This window comes from Boleophthalmus pectinirostris, unplaced genomic scaffold (assembly GCF_026225935.1).
Source record: "Boleophthalmus pectinirostris isolate CB_2022bp ecotype Guang Dong unplaced genomic scaffold, ASM2622593v1 HiC_scaffold_12, whole genome shotgun sequence".
Taxonomy (NCBI): domain Eukaryota; kingdom Metazoa; phylum Chordata; class Actinopteri; order Gobiiformes; family Gobiidae; genus Boleophthalmus; species Boleophthalmus pectinirostris.
In genome coordinates, this window is record NW_026571018.1 from 36,793,203 (window position 1) to 36,812,219 (window position 19,017).

Consider the following 19,017-nt stretch of genomic DNA (forward strand, 5'->3'; position numbering starts at 1 on the left):
AGGCGAAAATTGTTAATGAACTCCATGTCACTGAAGTGAAGCACATCACCACTCACCACTCTTGGCTCCGTCTCCACATCCACACGTTCCTTTCAACGGACGTCGCTGCCGCTGTCCCACAAAACACCACGACCAAAAACCTCGTCCTTCTCCTTCTCAATCTCCTCCTTAAAACAAGTAAGTTGTTCATGTTCTGGCTCCGGTACAGAGGAAACTTTAAAATCTCCAGGTGCTCGATGCTGCGTCCATGTTTGAACAACTTCTGTAAACACAGAGACGCTCGCTGCGGTTGACGTCGTCGTGTCTCCAGTGTCACATGTGGGACATTTTCAGGCCGTTTAATGTTCACACTGGAGTCACATACAAGTCACATTTAATTGGAAATGTGAACGACCTCGCAAAAACATCTGATTTCACAAAAAAATCGGAATTGAGCGTTAAGCCCTGCAGTCTGAACGTAGCCTAAATCACCTTTATTTAATTCCGCTCAACGTCTGGAGGTGGGGAAGGGTTCTGATTAGACAGAGACACCAACGTGTTTACGTCGACAGAAAGAAAACACACACTTCAGCTGCTCCCGGCTTTTCTGTCATCTCGGTTTGTCGTTACGCCACGGACACAAACACGATCCAAACTTTATTCTCTCATCACACTTTACGTCTGTCAGCTGAGGAGGAGAAGGGAAGAGTGTCGGAGAAGAGAGGAAGAAGACAAAGTGAGTGTGAGGCTGCTCTACCTCAGCCCACTCCCACATCCAGCTCACAAATCCAAAGAGACGTGGATGAAAGTCCGAAGCCAGGACTGGTGGAGCCGGATCGAAGGACGACTCAACGAAACATGCGCTGAACGACCGCAATAATTTTTAAGAAGAATAAACATTTACATGATCCAGGAATAAATTAATTTGGCTTTAAAACCGGAATAGACCACTCACTTACTTCGGAATTAAGTTTTATGCTGAAAAATCATTTTCTTCAGGAATTAAGTGTAAGAGTTCATTTTTATTCAGAATCATTTTTATTCACAATTAAAGCTCTCGTGGAAGCGTGGCAACAGTGGTGTAATCCATCTCATCTTCTAATTGTTACACTCGACACATGGCTCTTGGACCGGAGACATGACGGAGTTGATGTAAATGAGGCGGAATGAGGAACAGTGTGATCAAGTACCACAATGTGTCCAGCAACTACTGAAGGAGAAACCAGAACACAGTCATTTTTGGTACATGTATTTAGTTATTTCCCAGCACTGATATTATTTGTCATAAATCCATCTAATAGGCGAGTTTCATTGTTGACAAAAGCGCGCGTTGCATGCTGGGAATTATTTTGGTCGGCGGCAAGAAACACTAATTCAACATGACGGACGGAGCGAGAAAGCACGTAAAGGGTATTGATCCCGGTTATTTCTCCACTCTAACGGCAGAGGACCCAAGACCATTTGACCAGAAATTGATCATAAACATCGACGGACGACAAATCACCCTTTTCAACCCCGACAAAAGGTGAAACCAAACCAAATTTCTGGTCAGAATCGCCAACTACCTGGACAAATATTCACTTGGGCGATATCCACAATGACTTGGTGGAAACTCCTGGGCCATTCACAGCAGAAAAGATGAAAACCTCCAAGAGTCTCGATGTGTTGTTGAACTTGTTGGAGTCCACGGTTTGTTAGGATCTTCTACGTTTGCTCTGCGGATGTTTGAAAGTCGTTTAATTCACCGTTAGCGGTTCTTTTCACTCAGAATACGAAAAAGACATTTTCCTTCTTCCGTGCTTCTATTTGTGCATCCGATAATGCAGCAGGAATTTACCATTATCGGGGGTAAATACGCGAGGTTACGCACTGTGTTTGACGCTACCGTGTTTCTTGCCTCCGACCAAAATATTTCCCAGCAAACTCGCCTATAGTGTCCCGATATCCTTCCCTGTATCCGGAGCGTGCACATGTATTCCCTGCTCTGTTTTCTTCCGGTGGTGTAAATCGGAGCTTCGGGACGCGTGTTCGCTGACAGCTCTTCATTTCCATAAACACTGCCCCCCGCTGCCCATTAGACGCACACACAAATGTTAAACGCTAAGCTCTGTGATTTCAAATGTCAGCCTCAGATTTACATAAAGAGCCCATAATGTGTGCGCTCCAGGAGACGACTCACCAGGCAGACCACAGGTTGTCACGGAGAGACGAGATTTGGAATCAGAACGGAAAATATGCATCGCTTATTTCCTTCATTGGCTTTTAATGCAAATAAATCCTCTTAAAAACTGACTGACTTTTTCGAGACGAGGCTCCACCGCTGACTTGTCTCCATGGAGATGTTACTGCTATACTGACAACGCTCTGTGGTATTTCAAATGGCTGTGCAAATACCTCGAAAAGCAAACATTCTTTCTTCGAATGGGACGGCCACTCCACAGATCTGACCTGTAGCTTGGCCTGGTACCTTCACCTGATTGACTCTGTGTAGATATATACTGTACGTGTAATGTCGTACTGTGACCAGTGTTGGGAGTGTTACTTTTAAAATGTAATCCCCTACAGATTACAGATTACACACACCAAAATGTAGTTTGTAACAGAATCCATTAAATTACTTAAAGTGAGTAATGTAATCTGAATACTTTGGATTACTTGATTTGCTGTAGAGAAGCAAAGACCAGGAAATCGTAACCCAGACTTTAATTAACCAAATTAAAACTATTATTGACAGAAGACGAGGAGACACGGTCCATGCAGCATGATTTAGTCCTGGTTTAGTTCTGTTTTAGTCTTGGTTTAGTCCTAGTTTTAGACCTGTTTTAGTCCTGGTTAGTTCTGTTTTAGTTTTTAGTCCTGGTTTAGATCTAGTTTAGATTTTGTTTAGACCTGGTTTTAGTCCTGGTTTTAGACTTGGTTTAGACCTGGTTTTAGTCCTGGTTTAGATCTAGTTTAGATTTTGTTTAGACCTGGTTTTAGTCCTGGTTTTAGACTTGGTTTAGACCTGGTTTTAGTCCTGGTTTAGTCCTGGTTTTAAACCTGGTTTTAAACCTGGTTTTAGTCCTGGTTTAGTCCTGGTTTAATCCTGGTTTAGAGCTGGTTTAGATCTAGTTTAGTCCTGGTTTAGTCCTGGTTTAGTTTCCGGCAATGAGTGAAATTACCGAGAGAAAAAAAAAAGGGGTGGGGGGGAAATAGCCCAAAATGTGAAAACAGGAAAATATCGTCATGTAATCCATTTATTTCAACAAAGTAACTGTAATCCAATTACCACTCACTGAAACAGTAACTGTAACTGAATACAGTTACTCATAATTTGTACTCTGATTACGTAACTCCAGTACATGTAATCTGTTACTCCCCAACACTGACTGTGGAACACTGCAGACTCCCCATAAACAGTGTTGGGGAGGTGACTTTTAAAATGTAATCCCCTACAGATTACAGATTACATACCCCAAAATGTAGTTTGTAACGTAATCCATTAAATTACTTAAAGTGAGTAATGTAATCTGAATACTTTGGATTACTTGATATTGTCATGTTTTTTTAAAACTACATGAATGTACCAACCACATCCTGAAAATTCTTGTTTGTTTTCTTCAAATTGTCTGTTGAGCCCAAGTCTCCATGAACAGACTTTTGTTTTACTGTAGAGAAACAAAGACTAGAAAATCTGAACATAAGAAGTTTTGTCTGTTAAAAGAAAATAAAAAGTCCAGCCTTTCCTTGATCAGATTAAAAATATTATTGATAGAGAAATGCTTTTTATATGAGCTCACTGCTGCTTTTTAGACCTGGTTTTAGTCCTGGTTTAGTCCTGGTTTTAGTCCTGGTTTTAGTCCTGGTTTAGTCCTGGTTTAGTCCTGGTTTAGTCCTGGTTTAGTCCTGGTTTAGTCCTGGTTTAGTCCTGGTTTTAGTCCTGGTTTAGTCCTGGTTTTAGTCCTGGTTTAGTCCTGGTTTTAGTCCTGGTTTAGTCCTGGTTTAGTCTGGTTTAGTCCTGGTTTAGTCCTGGTTTTAGTCCTGGTTTTAGTCCTGGTTTAGTCCTGGTTTAGTCCTGGTTTTAGTCCTGGTTTAGTCCTGGTTTTAGTCCTGGTTTTAGTCCTGGTTTAGTCCTGGTTTAGTCCTGGTTTTAGTCCTGGTTTAGTCCTGGTTTAGTTGGTTTAGTCCTGGTTTAGTCCTGGTTTAGTCCTGGTTTTAGTCCTGGTTTAGTCCTGGTTTAGTCCTGGTTTTAGTCCTGGTTTAGTCCTGGTTTTAGTCCTGGTTTAGTCCTGGTTTAGTCCTGGTTTAGTCCTGGTTTTAGTCCTGGTTTAGTCCTGGTTTTAGTCCTGGTTTAGTCCTGGTTTTAGTCCTGGTTTAGTCCTGGTTTTAGTCCTGGTTTAGTCCTGGTTTAGTCCTGGTTTAGTCCTGGTTTAGTCCTGGTTTTAGACCTGGTTTTAGTCCTGGTTTAGTCCTGGTTTTTAGTCCTGGTTTTAGTCCTGGTTTAGACCTGGTTTTAGTCCTGGTTTAGTCCTGGTTTAGTCCTGGTTTTAGTCCTGGTGTTAGTTCTGGTTTACCTGTGCACTGGTGGCACTGTTCTACTGGCTCCTCAACCTCGTCCATTGCATGTTTTTTTCTTTTTACACACGGTCGGGGTCGGGTCTAAACCAGGTCTAAACCAGGTCTAAACCAGGACTAATCTTGGACTTAAGAGAGAGAACACCAAGCAGTTTGTCCGCAAACCGCGATCGGGCAATTGCCGTGTTTACCTCCATGAGATACAGAGCTCTCCATCCCTGAACTCAGGTGAGTCCTTTTCATAAATATTTGTGTTACAGGTGTCAGTTTGGGAATATGAAAAAGAAGGAGGAAAATCCCATTGTCCATCCCTGAGTCAAATTTCATGGGGTTTGGTCAATAATTTCAAACCCAGATATTGAGAAACTAAATTTTTGGCCCCATTTACCACAATGTTTACTAAAATTTCAAAGTGATCCAGAATCCAGGATTTCTTCCGGATCACCCCCAAAAATGAAATCAGTTCTTCCTTTTCACATTTCCAACAAATCCTGAAAATGTCATCAAAATCGGTCCATAACTTTTTGAGTTATGTTGCTAACAGACAAACAAACAAACAAACAGAACAAACAGAACAACAAACAGACAAACAGACAACAAACAAACAAATAGACAAACAGACAAACTAACAAACAGACAAACGCCGGCAAAAACATAACCTCCTTGGTGGAGGTAATAATTGTAAAATTTTAAGTTGACGACTTCGTGGATTTCACCTGTCGTGGGTTATTTTTAGAACGTGAGCAGATAAACGAGGGACCACACTTCGCAACCTGTGCACATGGCCTCTCACTTGCCCCGACCGCGATGGAAAACGGAGAATTTCTAGTACCGTTACATGTGACATGTTGCAGACTGACCGACTGTTTGTGTCTCGCTCCTTCTGAGTCACAGTTTAATGTCCCCAGTGAACGGCAATAAAACCCGGACATTTGCATCACTTAAAAAACAAAACAAAACAGGAAGCCCCGGACAGGACGCAAAATACGGACATGTCCAGGGAAAAACGGACGTTTGGTCACCCTACATCAGACGTCATCTGTATGCTAATGTGTGCAATGTGTCTCCATGGTAATTGCCGACCCTCTCCCCTTGTTTCCAGTATGGGTGTTAGACAATAGTTGTACATATGTCACATCACCGCCCATGTCCAACCCTGAAGTAAAACAATTAATAACCTTCAACAAAATGAAAAACAATGACTTAGTTCCATCTCAAATACAGTAACTAGCCTATGTTTTACTGTCATGTGCACTTGAAGCTGTTTTTTAAAACGCCGGTTGTGTTTCAGATCCGTGTGAAGGAGCACCTGGACGAGAGCCTTCTGGAGTGCACCATGCAGGACCTGCTCCGCTACGACGACTACAACAACGACGGCCACCTCAGTCTGCACGAGTTCTACATCGCCTTCCGTGAGTCCAACGTCTTTGCCATCTCCGTACGGTTGTCGAAAATCAGACAGTGTTGCATGTATCTGAGCAGATATCGATAAAAAAAAAAAGTCACACTCACAGGACAGACATTTTCCTGAAGCGCTTTAGAATGATCTCGAAGTATGGAGCACTGTGGAACCTCCCTGGACCACTGAGAGATTACACACTTTGGACCATATAGGCGAGTTTCATTGTTGACAAAAGCGCGCGTTGCATGCTGGGAATTATTTTGCTCGGCGGCAAGAAACGCTAATTCAACATGACGGACGGAGCGAGAAAGCACGTAAAGGGTATTGATCCCGGTTATTTATCCACTCTAACGGCAGAGGACCGAAGATGATTTGATCAAAAATTGGTCATAAGCATCGACGGACGACAAATCACCCTTTTCAACCCCGACAAAAGGTGGACCAAACCAAATTTCTGGTTGGAATCACCAACTACCTGGACAAATATTCACTTGGGCGATATCCACAATGACTTGGTGGAAACTCCTGGGCCATTCACAGCAGAAAAGATGAAAACCTCCAAGAGTCTCGATGTGTTGTTGAACTTGTTGGAGTCCACGGTTTGTTAGGATCTTCTACGTTTGCTCTGCGGATGTTTGAAAGCCGTTTAATTTCACCGTTAGCGGTTCTTTTCACTCAGAATACGAAAAAGACATTTTCCTTCTTCCGTGCTTCTATTTGTGCATCTGATAATGCAGCAGGAATTTACCTTTATCGGGGGTAAATACGTGAGGTTACGCACTGTGTTTGACGCTACCGTGTTTCTTGCCTCCGACCAAAATATTTCCCAGCAGCAACGCGGGCTTTTAATAACAATGACGTCAGCTGAAACTCGCCTATTGGAATAGAAAAGAAAGTACTACCATTTAATTTGCTGCTTAGATCTGAGTGCTGCTTTTGACACTGTCGATCATGGGATCCTCTTACAGAGACTAGAGGACTGGGTGGGCAGACTGTGCTATGGTTCAAGTCTATCTAGAGACAGGAAGTATTTTGTTGAAATTGGAAACTGTGTCTCAGAATGACATGGCCCTGACCTGTGGGGTGCCTCAGGGGTCAATCCTGGGCCCCCTGTTGTTCAAATCTCTACATGCTGCCATTAGGCCAGTTAATAAGCAGCAATAACGTGTCGTAACCACAATTATGCAGATGACACTCAGATCTACGTCTCTCTGGCAGCAGGAGACTATGGACAGTGGAGTCACTTGGTCACTGCATCCAACAGATCAGTGGTGGATGCAAAACAACTTTCTCCAGCTAAACTCTGACAAGACTGAAGTCATAGTGTTTGGTCCCAGAAACAAAGGGACAGTGTCAGCAGTCTCCAGTCTCTCTCTCTAAAACCTTCAAATCAGCAAGAAATCTCGGGGTAATAATGGACTCAGACTTGAACTTTAACAGTCAACATAAAATCAATAACATCTGCAGCCTTTTTACCATCTAAAAAACATAGCAAAAAATCAAAGGTTTACTGTCTAAAAGCAGACTTGGAGAAACTTATCCATGCGTTTGTCTCCAGTAGGTTAGACTACTGTAATGGTCTGCTCACTGGTCTCTCCAAACGAGCTGTGAAACAGCTGCAGAACATCCAGAACGCTGCAGCTCGGGTCCTTACTCGAACTAGGAAGTACGAGCACATAAGTCCTGTGCTCATCTCTGCACTGGCTTCCTGTGCCTCAGAGAATAGACTTTAAAGCAGCTCTACTTGTGTACAAGTCTCTCATGGCCGAGCCCAAAGTACATCTGGACATGTTAGTGTCATATGAACCATCTCGCACTCTGGGACCTCAGGGACCGGCCTCCTGCTGGTGCCCAGAGTCAGAACTAAACAAGGGGAGTCAGCGTTTCAGGTTCATGCAGCTAAAACCTGGAACAGTCTTCCTGAACATGTGAGACAGGCCTCTTCTGTGATGCTGTTTAAATCCAGGCTCAAAACATTTCTGTTTAACTGTGCATATAACTGAAAGGTTTTCATCCGCACTCTTTCTCCAATTTATGTCTCTCTTTTTAATTTTAATCTTCATGATTATTTATGTTTTGATTTGTTTTTATTATGATTTTTAATGTATTTCTGTAACACTTTTTACTTTGTGTACGAATTGTGCTATACAAATAAACTTGCCTTGCCTTGCCTTGCCTTAATTTGTGGTATCAGAATCAGTCTTGAGTATCGATCTATTCCCTAGTATCAAAACGAAGCTTGAAATGTTAGTATGGTGACAACACTACATCTCCTGCCGTCTCTGCCCTCTGCGCTGAAAATGGGCCTGGCTCTTTCCGTGTAATCCCACAAACTACAGGGAACAAAATGTGACCAGCATCATCATCATCATCATCATCATCATCATCAGAAGCAGGGGACAGGGCGTTTTGAAGCTGGTTTGTGCTGTTTGAAGGAGGCTGGTATTGTTAAAGAAGTATTTCACATGTCATAGTGTAGGACTGAACCTTTTAGGGAAAATATCCAATTGCGATTTTTCTCACGAGCTTCGCCAATAGGCTTGTGACTTGCCGATTTTGTTCAAAGTTCACATTTTAAACAAGTAAATTGAAGAACTGACAAAAAGCCTGAAATCTAAACTGACAAACTAATACAAGAATCACATTTCGTATCTAAATTAGCAGCGTTTATGCAGAATAAGTGTGACTGATCTAACAGGTATCCACATGAGGTACTCTGCCCCTGCAACCAGGTGTTTGTGTCAGATACAGAAGGCTTTAATCAGATTTGCGATATCATTTTATCTTTCAGAATGTTTTGTGTACTGAACATCCTGAAACTACCTAGTGCTGTTATTTTTAAAATTTTCCTTAATTTAGATTTCTATAATAAGAGTGTCCAGTGTTTCCTCAAAAAGTCTTTACATTAGCAGAGGATGGTTTCGATCCATCGACCTCTGGGTTATGGGCCCAGCACACTTCCTCTGCGCCACTCTGCTGAAAGATGGGAGTCAAACCTACAATCCCTCATTTAGGAGGCCAGTGCATTATCCATTAGGCCACTGGGACTGTATGTGTCCTACTGCAAACAAAAGGCTGCAGCAGATTTACACAAAGGGCTTTTTAAAACCCATTGGAATGTAAGGTTACAGAGTCAAAGGCCTCGCTGAATTTACCCTGTTTTTAAGTACTATTTCTGATGGCTGGTCCATTTTCCAGTGACTTGCAATATCATTTTATCTTTCAAAACGGTTTATGTGTTGAACATCCTGAAACTACCCAGTGCTGTTATTTTATATTTCCCTTAATTTAGTTTTCTATGATAAAACTCCCCTGTGTTTCCTCAAAAGTCTTTACATTAGCAGAGGATGGTTTCGATCCATCGACCTCTGGGTTATGGGCCCAGCACGCTTCCTCTGCGCCACTCTGCTGAAAGGCACCCCAGATGGGACTCGAACCCACAATCCCTGGCTTAGGAGGCCAGTGCCTTATCCATTAGGCCACTGGGGCTGTGTGTGCCACACTGTAAACATAATAGTGTGGCAGATTTTATCAAGGGATTTCCTGACATCACTGGGATCTTATGTTACAGGGTCAAGGTCTACGGTTCATCCTGTTTTTAAGCTTGTGTCTGTAATGTTAAAGACAAGTATCAAACCCACAATCCCTGGTTTAGGAGGCCAGTGTGTTAGACATTAGGCCATTGGGGCTGTGCGTGCCCTTCTGCAAACAAAACACTGTGCCAGATTTACACAAAGGACTTTTTAAAATCCTTGGAATCTAAGGTTAAAGGGTCAAGGGCCACGATGAATGTATCCTCTTTTTCTTGTGCGTTACTATTGTGTTCTTACTATTTGTGATCACTGGTTCATTTTCTGGTAATTTGCATTTTATCTTTCAAAATATCTTGTTTTTAAGCTTGTGTGTGTAATGTTACTATTTCTGATCACTGGTCCATTTTCCAGTGATTTGTGATATTATTTTATCTCTCAAAGTGGTTTGTGTGCTGAACATCCTGAAACTACCCAAAACTGTTATTACTATTTTAAATTTCCATTAATTTAGATTTCCATAGGATTATATTCTATAAGAGTCTTTGGTGTTTTCTCAAAGGTCTTTACATTAGAAGAGGATGTTTCTGATCCATTAACCTCTGGCTTATGGGCCTAGCACCCTTCAGCTGCACCACTCTACTGAAAGATGGGACTCAAACCCACAATCCCTCATTTAGGAGGCCATTATCCATTAGGCCACTGGGACTGTATGTGTCCTACTGCAAACAAAAGGCTGCAGCAGATTTACACAAAGGGCTTTTTAAAACCCATTGGAATGTAAGGTTACAGAGTCAAAGGCCTCGCTGAATTTACCCTGTTTTTAAGCTTGTGAGCTTCTATTGTGTTGTTACTATTTCTGATCACTGGTCCATTTTCCAGTGACTTGCAATATCATTTTATCTTTCAAAACGGTTTATGTGTTGAACATCCTGAAACTACCCAGTGCTGTTATTTTATATTTCCCTTAATTTAGTTTTCTATGATAAAACTCCCCAGTGTTTCCTCAAAAGCCTTTACATTAGCAGAGGATGGTTTCGATCCATCTACCTCTGGGTTATGGGCCCAGCACGCTTCCTCTGCGCCACTCTGCTGAATGATGGTTTAGGAGGCCAGTGTGTTAGACATTAGGCCACTGGGGCTGTGCGTGCCCTACTGCAAACAAAAGACTGTGCCAGATTTACACAAAGGACTTTTTAAAATCCTTGGAATCTAAGGTTAAAGGGTCAAGGGCCACGATGAATCCTGGTGGTATCCTCTTTTTCTTGTGCGTTATTCTTGAGTTCTTACTATTTGTGATCACTGGTCCATTTTCCAGTGATTTGTGATAGTCTTTTATCTTTCAAAAAGTCTTCACATTAGCAGAGGATGGTTTCGATCCATCGACCTCTGGGTTATGGGCCCAGCACGCTTCCTCTGCGCCACTCTGCTGAAAGACACCCCAGATGGGACTCGAACCCACAATCCCTGGCTTAGGAGGCCAGTGCCTTATCCATTAGGCCACTGGGGCTGTGTGTGCCACACTGTAAACATAATAGTGTGGCAGATTTTATCAAGGGATTTCCTGACATCACTGGGATCTTATGTTACAGGGTCAAGATCCACGGTTCATCCTGTTTTTAAGCTTGTGTCTGTAATGTTAAAGACAAGTATCAAACCCACAATCCCTGGCTTTAGGAGGCCACTGGGGCTGTATATGGTTGGGGGTGTTCACTTTCTTAAGCTCTATTAAACACAGAGAAGCGGAAAGAAATTGTCTAAAACAGTCGTCCCAACCTTTTTTTGCCACGGACCAGTTTTATATCAGACAATATTTCGCAGACCAGAGGGAGTTTGGGGGGGACTGCATATGGGAGGTGGTCGTTTGTGTACTGAACATCCTGAAATTACCCAAATCTTTTTTTTAATTTTTTTTATTTAGATTTCTATTAGACTCTCCTGTGTTACCTCAAAAGTCTTTACATTAGCAGAGGATAGTTTCAATTCCTCAACCTCTGGGTTATGGGCCCAGCACAAAGGACACAAAGGCCCAGCACACTTCCTCTACACCACTGTGCTGAAAGACCCCCAGATGAGACTCGAGACTCGAACCGACAGTCCTTGTGCGCATTACTGTTGAAGTTTCCTGTCTAGAAGTAATTCAGCGACCGACGGTCAGTTTTTAAGACCCTTCGTCTGCTTCGGTCGCGCCATCGCTGGACGAGATCTCTCAAGAATCACCTCAGTTTGGCTTTGCTCACCTCAAAAACGGACTTTCTTTTCCGGCGAACCGGTCGTGGATTCTCGTACAAACTTTGTGCGAAATGTGAGGAAGCGACAGTTCGAAAAAGATCTGGCGATCAGTTACACTAGGGAGTTTGATTGACAACCTAACAGCCAATTCCTCAAAATGGTTTGTGTACTGAACATCCTGAAACTATCACTGAAGGCAGCACACTCTGTTTTTGTCCAAAAAGCTGCAAGTATCTAGTCTGCGCTGCTGTTCCGAGTCCAAAAAAGTACCAGACGCAATACTTTTCAAATACCATATACAGTGTTTAGTAGTAACAAAGTGGATTTAGTGCCTAGTTCTACATTTGAATGACCACTATATGAAGTCAAAAGGGAGACAGATTAGATATAGATACAGAATTACACACACACATGTTCAAATGAAACAAAGCACATGTCCAGGTTCACTTTAAGATAAGATATCATTCGAGTTCTACAGGTTTCTTTTGCATTTATACATTTACAGCGCAGTCCTAAACCCCGAGCTCTTGACACGATGCTCTTGCACAACGGAAATGTAGTGTTTTCCGGCGTACAAGTATCAAAGGGTAACTTGGTGCATCGTTTCCATGGCAACAGTTGGTCATCTCACACACACTCCTTAACCTTGAAAACAGAAAGCACCAACATAAGGATGGCTTACGCTTTTGTCCCGGGTTAGTCCTGGTTTAGAGCTGACTGGTCCTGATTGAGTCGGGATGCACTGATACGATACTTGTATTGAATATTGATACTTGTACTGAAAAGTAACATCTAGAAAACTTTGAACTAGAATATCTCATAATGTAAACTTGTATTCATCTGAAGCTGTTCAGAACTGATTTGGAGGATAAATAATGGTTACAAAACAGTTTTTTCTTTTGTGTTATAAGTTCATTGTTTAACTTCCTCTTAACAATATGGGACATTTGTGTGTGTCTCTTAATACTGGTTATTGGCTAATATTTTGATCCCTACTTGTGTGGATTTGGTTTGGTCTCTGTTTGGTTTCGACTCGATTCAGTTCTGGTCCTGTGTCCTGGTTTAACTCTGGTTCTGCTTTAGTGTGATTTTGGACTTTTAGAGAATTTGGACATTTAAAATCACAATATTCATCTAAAACAGCTTAAGAAAACTGTAAAAGCGAGTTTCATTGTTGACAAAAGCGCGTTGCATGCTGGGAATTATTTTAGTCGGCAGCAATAAACACTAATTCAACATGATGGACGGAGCGAGAAAGCACGTGAAGGGTATTGATCCTGGTTATTTATCCAGTCTAACGGCAGAGGACCCAAGACCATTTGACCAGAAATTGGTCATAAACATCGACGGACGACAAATCACCCTTTTCAACCCCGACAAAAGGTGGAACAAACCAAATTTCTGGTCGGAATCGCCAACTACCTGGACAAATATTCACTTTGGCGATATCCACAATGACTTGGTGGAAACTCCTGGGCCATTCACAGCAGAAAAGATGAAAACCTCCAAGAGTCTCGATGTGTTGTTGAACTTGTTGGAGTCCACGGTTTGTTAGGATCTTCTACGTTTGCTCTGCGGATGTTTGGAAGTCATTTAATTCACCGTTAGTGGTTCTTTTCACTCAGAATACGAAAAAGACATTTTCCTTCTTCCGTGCTTCTATTTGTGCATCCGATAATGCAGCAGGAATTTACCTTTATCGGGGATAAATACGCGAGGTTACGCACTGTGTTTGACGCTACCGTGTTTCCCAGCAAGCAAATATTTCCCAGCATGCAACGCGGGCTTTTAATAACAATGACGTCAGCTGAAACTCGCGTATACAGCAGGAGGAAGTACCCATGGCCATTTTGATTTGCGCCTATGTCATAGTGATTATAGTGAAGTGGGTGGAATGACAGGACGACATTGTTCTTTATGGTTTTATAAACGGTATCACAGTATCAGTGGTTTAGACGGAGTCCGTGAAGCCCCACTGAATTAAACCCAGTAATCACAATGGAGCCGCTGACGCCGCTAATGAGGCTAATGTCGCTAATGTGGCTAACGTCGCTAATGTGGCTAACGTCGCTAATGTCGCTAACGTTGCTAATGTGGCTATTGTGGCTAATGTGAGTCATGTAAGAGAGCGTGGAGCGCAGCTGCTGCAGGAGCGGAGCTGTGAGGCTGTGGATTCTCCCTCTGCTCTTTGGTTTTCATTAATATCGATCGGAATAAAGCTCAACAAGGATCTAACAATGTACGAGGCAATTTAATATCACTGAGGGAGATGTGACAACACTGTAAGAGTTATTTTATAAACAAGCAAACTAGAATATCTGGTATAAAGTCTATGATAACAAAAAAAAAAAATGGAAAACACTAAAGACATTTAAATCCAACAAACTTGGAAATGAACTTGAACTATAAACAATAAAAGATAATTGGGCTGCACGATATATTGTTAAAAATATAAACATCGCAATTTTGTCTGATGAAAAAATTCACATCAGAAGAAAATAAAAATACAAGTTCTCAATTTTACACAAACTTTTTTTTTTTTTTTTTTTTTTTCAATTGGAAACTGGAAAAAAAATCAAGATTTTCCTTATTAAGTCCTACAGTGGACGTGGGTCGCTCTTGGTGTTTTCTGCTTTTGTCTGTTACAGTTTATGACACCCATGGATTATTATATTACAACTTACTTATTACAACTTAAGAAAACTGTGGTGCCCAGTGGGAGCTGACGTCATAGCAAACATCATCACAGCGGAGATGCTTTGTCTCTTGTGGATAGCAGATTTATTTTTTTCATTTTTTAGTATCACTATTGTGTTATTTTTTTTTTAAATTGTATTTATTTATTTATTTATTTTTTGAGTTACGATATTCTACTGAAGCAACCAACTATCAAGTCACACACAAAACCGACACACACAGTAGCCAACTTTATAATGACAAATATTTGCAGTCCATGCGCTTCCTCCATCCTCGCTTAGCAACCAACCCCATGCCCATTACATATTTTCCTGAAGGCTGGCCTATGCTCTTTTTTAAAATGCATGACTATATCCCAGCGGCGATCAGTTAGGACATTTCCCCTCTGTCTGATGTCCTGTGTGGCCAAGTGCTTTGAGAGCACAAAGTATAATAGGCTGTAACGTCTAATAGTATATAATATATATAACACATAGAATATTATTCATGTCGGAAAAGCAGAATGTTTGCAAAATAGTAAAGTGCTGCTACTCTGACAATGGAAAAAAAAATAAAAAATTCAAGGTAGTGTGACACTTGAAAAATAATAAAATAATGTTTATGCCGCTACTCTGACAATTAGACGTCGATGTCTAAATAGCGGCATGTAGGACCAGCAGCATGTGACCGACTTTTACAGCTTGTTTTAGCACTTTTTGAATGAATTTATCAGTGGTTAATGCCTCATTAACATTAATTATGTGTGCAGAAACATTTGACTCCATTTTTAATGTAAAGGTTAAGGTTTTTAAAGATGTTTTTAAGGTGTTTTTTTTGCAATTAAAAACACCTCTATTTAAATAAATCCTAGAGATACTGTAAATTCAAGAGCTTATACCTAATTTCAAACCACGGCTGAGGAACAGGTTTTACTTTGAACATTTAGCCCCGCCCACTCAGTTCTTTGTGTGATGTTGCACCGCGACACAGAAGTCACTGTCTGAGGTAGCATCATGTAGTTGTTTCTATATAGTTTCCATGAGTACATTATTATTATTATATATATTTTTTTTTATCATACTTGAAAAAAGTAGTTTCTGTACAAGTGATTACCTGAGAAATGCATGTTTGAGTAATCTAGTGATCTCTCCCGGGCCCTATCCTTATGATTAGTAGTGCGAACTTCCCCCACAAACCCACGTCATCCACACTCTCACTCAACATTTCCATAAATATACAAAAGCATGATACAAAACTACGCTATACAACTTCACAAACCTGATGTGATGTACAGTAGATTCATTAGTGGAATGTAAAGGGGAAAAGCAAAAAATATATATAGCACTTGAACTCCCCCTCACGCCTGGTTGGTTTCCCGGTGTTACTGACTTATCACACACATTCTGTACATATCAGCGGATTGGGGATTGTGGCCTTGGATCGACGTTCGCGAGGGCGAGACGTGAGCGGGGGCTAATACAACACCATCGACTCGCACCACGCGCTCAAGGTTAAACGCCGCGCCGTGTGAGGCCAACACCAGGGGGAGCCGTTCGCCGTGACACGTCTGACGGCGACGACGTGAAGCGGGCCCCGTCCAATTTCTGTTTCCTTGTCTCCTCCGGTGTAAAGTTTGTTCATTTCCTATTGGCTGGCTTTCTCCTTTGAGTGAACTTGATTGACAGCTAAGAAATGAGTTGAGAAGACGTAGAGCAGAGTGGCCAGACACAAGGTAACCTGTTCAAACCAACAGCCAGCAGCTCTTACGCTGATTTATTCTTAATCGCAACAACTTTGGACATGATGCTCAAGTTGGTTATGTTATAATTTGACAGCAGAATGAGCCTCACTTGAGTCTCTTATTTGTGTTGCCAGTTTCAGCGCTGAAATCCAGTGTGTTTAAACCTAAAATGTCTCTTTCTGATCTGAATGGTCTCTACTTAAACCCCAGCACGTACACCAATCCTGAGTCAGTGCTAGTGCAGCGTCTGCAGCTCAGGGAGGGAATTCTGGAGGTTCTGAGCTTCACATGAGGCCTGAACATAAACTGAGGATGAGACAAACTTGGACGTGTTTTTATCTGCAGGTGAAGACTCTGGAGACACAGGGTCAGATGTGACTGTAGTACATTCTTAAGAGTGTTTTTAGATAGTTGTTATGTAAATAACAACTATTAGCTATAGGTTGTATGGAGGATTTTTTTTTTGTTTCAAACTGTCAGTGAAAGATTAAAATACCATTACAGAGACGCAGCAGCTTTGTAATTATGATGACCAAAAAAAAAAGAACGAAAATCTATCAACTGTGGCCAGATAAACATCAGCCAATAGAAAACGAGGCTCCCTCATTTTCTATTGGCTGTTAGGTTGTCAATCAAACTCCCTAGTGTAACTGACTCGTCGGAGCGCGGGGATTACGTGGTTTACGCAGCGGTTCTTAGAGGCTTTTTCGAACTGTCGCTTCCTCGCATTTCGCACAAAGTTTGTCGCGACGGCGGACGAGAATCCACGACCGGTTCGCCGCAAAAGAAAGTCCGTTTTTGAGGTCGCCGAAAGAAGAAGAGAAGATGAAAAGGAGCAAAGCCAAACTGAGGTGATTCTTGGAGATCTCGTCCAGCGATGGCGCGACCGAAGCAGACGAAGGGTCTAAAAACTGACGCGTCGGTCGCTGAATTACTTCTAGACAGGAAACTTCAACAGTCATTCTGAACGCGCACAAGGACTGTCGCTGTATTTCTCTTCCCTTAAAAAAATCCTCTATACAACCTTTAATATCGTGACGTGGTCTAGTACTTCACTGTGGTACTGACACACTAGTAATAAAACTATTCATTCAAATTATTATACATGTTCTCTATTTTTATTTGATTATTTATTTTTTTGTAGTACTTTTATTATCCCTGTTGGGAAATTGTCCTCTGTGTTTCGCGCCCGGGGACATACTGTATCTCCATGATCTTGTTGCTAGGCCTAGTCAGGACCCTCGAGGCTGGATTATCTATATGGGCCAGTGGCACAACCGTTCACAAGCAGTGAGGGGGGCACCACAGGACACATACTTTAAACATATTTTTAGTAAATGTATTATTTATTCACTTGAAAATGTTAAATGGCCACACATTAACACTAATTTCATAATAACAACAACAGTAATAATGATAATACTGAACAAATCAAGAGTACATGACCATTCCCCCGGTCTGTCTAAATCATGTATGACAAATGTTTATGTGTACTATGTTTTGACAGGAAGACAGGGGAGGGGGGTTGGGGGTTGGACCACATTGGTTTAATACTCTGGGGACCTTGGCTACGGTGCATGTTTTGAGCTGATGGGGGAAACTGGTTGCCTCATTCATCAGACTGTTTCACTTTGTGGAAACCGTCTGACCTCACAGCATTAGGATTCGTTCGCTCGACGGTAGGTGGGTACTTTTCAAAATTTTGCCAAATGTTGCTATTTGGGCATGACGTATGTAATGCACTAACTGGTATGTTAAGCTTTCCCCATATCCTGTAGGAAGAAGAACAATAACGTCTTTCCCCTTGATAAAATTCACTAAACATTCTCTTTGTTTCGGCTTTAAATCCTCGATCTCAGAAATCATTGTAACACAGAATGTCTGTCTCTTCGTTGATTGGCTGGTGCCTGAACTCGCACTTCTGGAGTTTTTTCAAACCGTCTAGTGTATTCTGATTCCTGACCTAGTCGCTGGAGAGAAATTCAATTGAGCGGAGGCACTAGGTGGCACCAGCCTGGCTACAGTGTACTAGTCTGATTCATCAGCGTGGAAACTGTCTGACCTCGCAGCATTAGGATTCATTTGCTCGACAATAGGCAGGTACTTTTTTATTTAACCAGTCGCTGCTGTTTAGTCGTGAAGTATGTAATGCGCCGGAACATTCAGTGGTGTCCAAGTAATTGCCAACACAACAATAAACAAAGCAGAGAGTGAACACGTCTTTTCTGTGAGGTGAACTTGTGAATTAAAGGTGCAACAAAAAATGCAAAGTTGTGTTTGACAAAGGAAAATTCTGGGGTTTTTGTAAACCTTCTAGTGTATTCTGATTCCTGACCTAGTTGCTGGAGAGAAATGAAACTGAGCGGAGGCACTAGGTGTCTGGCTAGGAAACTGGAGTGCCCCGAGGAAACTCCATACAGACAAGTCCAGGTGACCCAGGGATCGAACATGTAACCTTCTTGCTGTGAGGCGTGAGTTCTAGCCACTGTTTGCAGGTTAACCTGGCAAACCAGGTTCTGTTGTATCTTTTTTCTAAACTGTAAGAGCTCAGGCTACATACAGTAGAGAAATATAAAGACAAGGACAAGTCCATACTTCACCATGTCACATTTCTGTCTCGGCCTGTAAACTGTGACACAATACAGTACATATAATACACAAGATAATAACGGGAAACAGAAATACCTTGGTTATGTTTCATTATAAATGTGATGCTCAAAAACACCATTCTCAAAGAACACTGAGTTTTCTTTTCTAATCACTTTTTGGTTATTTTCACAAATGGTCGACATCATCTCATACATTTCACAGATGACTTTTTATTTTCCTTAATAATGTTTGGACTCAGCAGAACCCTGATCCTCCTCATCCTCCTCATCCTCCTCATCCTCCTCATCCTCCCT

The 19,017-nt window shown here is 41.7% G+C and overlaps 1 protein-coding gene and 2 non-coding genes across 3 annotated transcripts in view; 1 reads left to right on the forward strand and 2 right to left on the reverse strand.

Moving 5' to 3' along the window:
* Positions 1-19,017, forward strand: part of fstl4 (follistatin-like 4) — a 433,986-nt gene that overhangs the window by 248,926 nt on the left and 166,043 nt on the right. The window contains exon 5 of the mRNA XM_055148279.1: positions 5,825-5,945. Coding sequence (XP_055004254.1) covers positions 5,825-5,945 — 121 coding nt within the window. The remainder of the gene's footprint in view (positions 1-5,824; positions 5,946-19,017) is intronic.
* On the reverse strand, positions 9,352-9,424 carry trnar-ccu (transfer RNA arginine (anticodon CCU)). Its single transcript has one exon. It is a non-coding gene; the product is annotated as a tRNA-Arg (tRNA).
* trnar-ccu (transfer RNA arginine (anticodon CCU)) lies at positions 10,903-10,975 on the reverse strand. Its single transcript has one exon. It is a non-coding gene; the product is annotated as a tRNA-Arg (tRNA).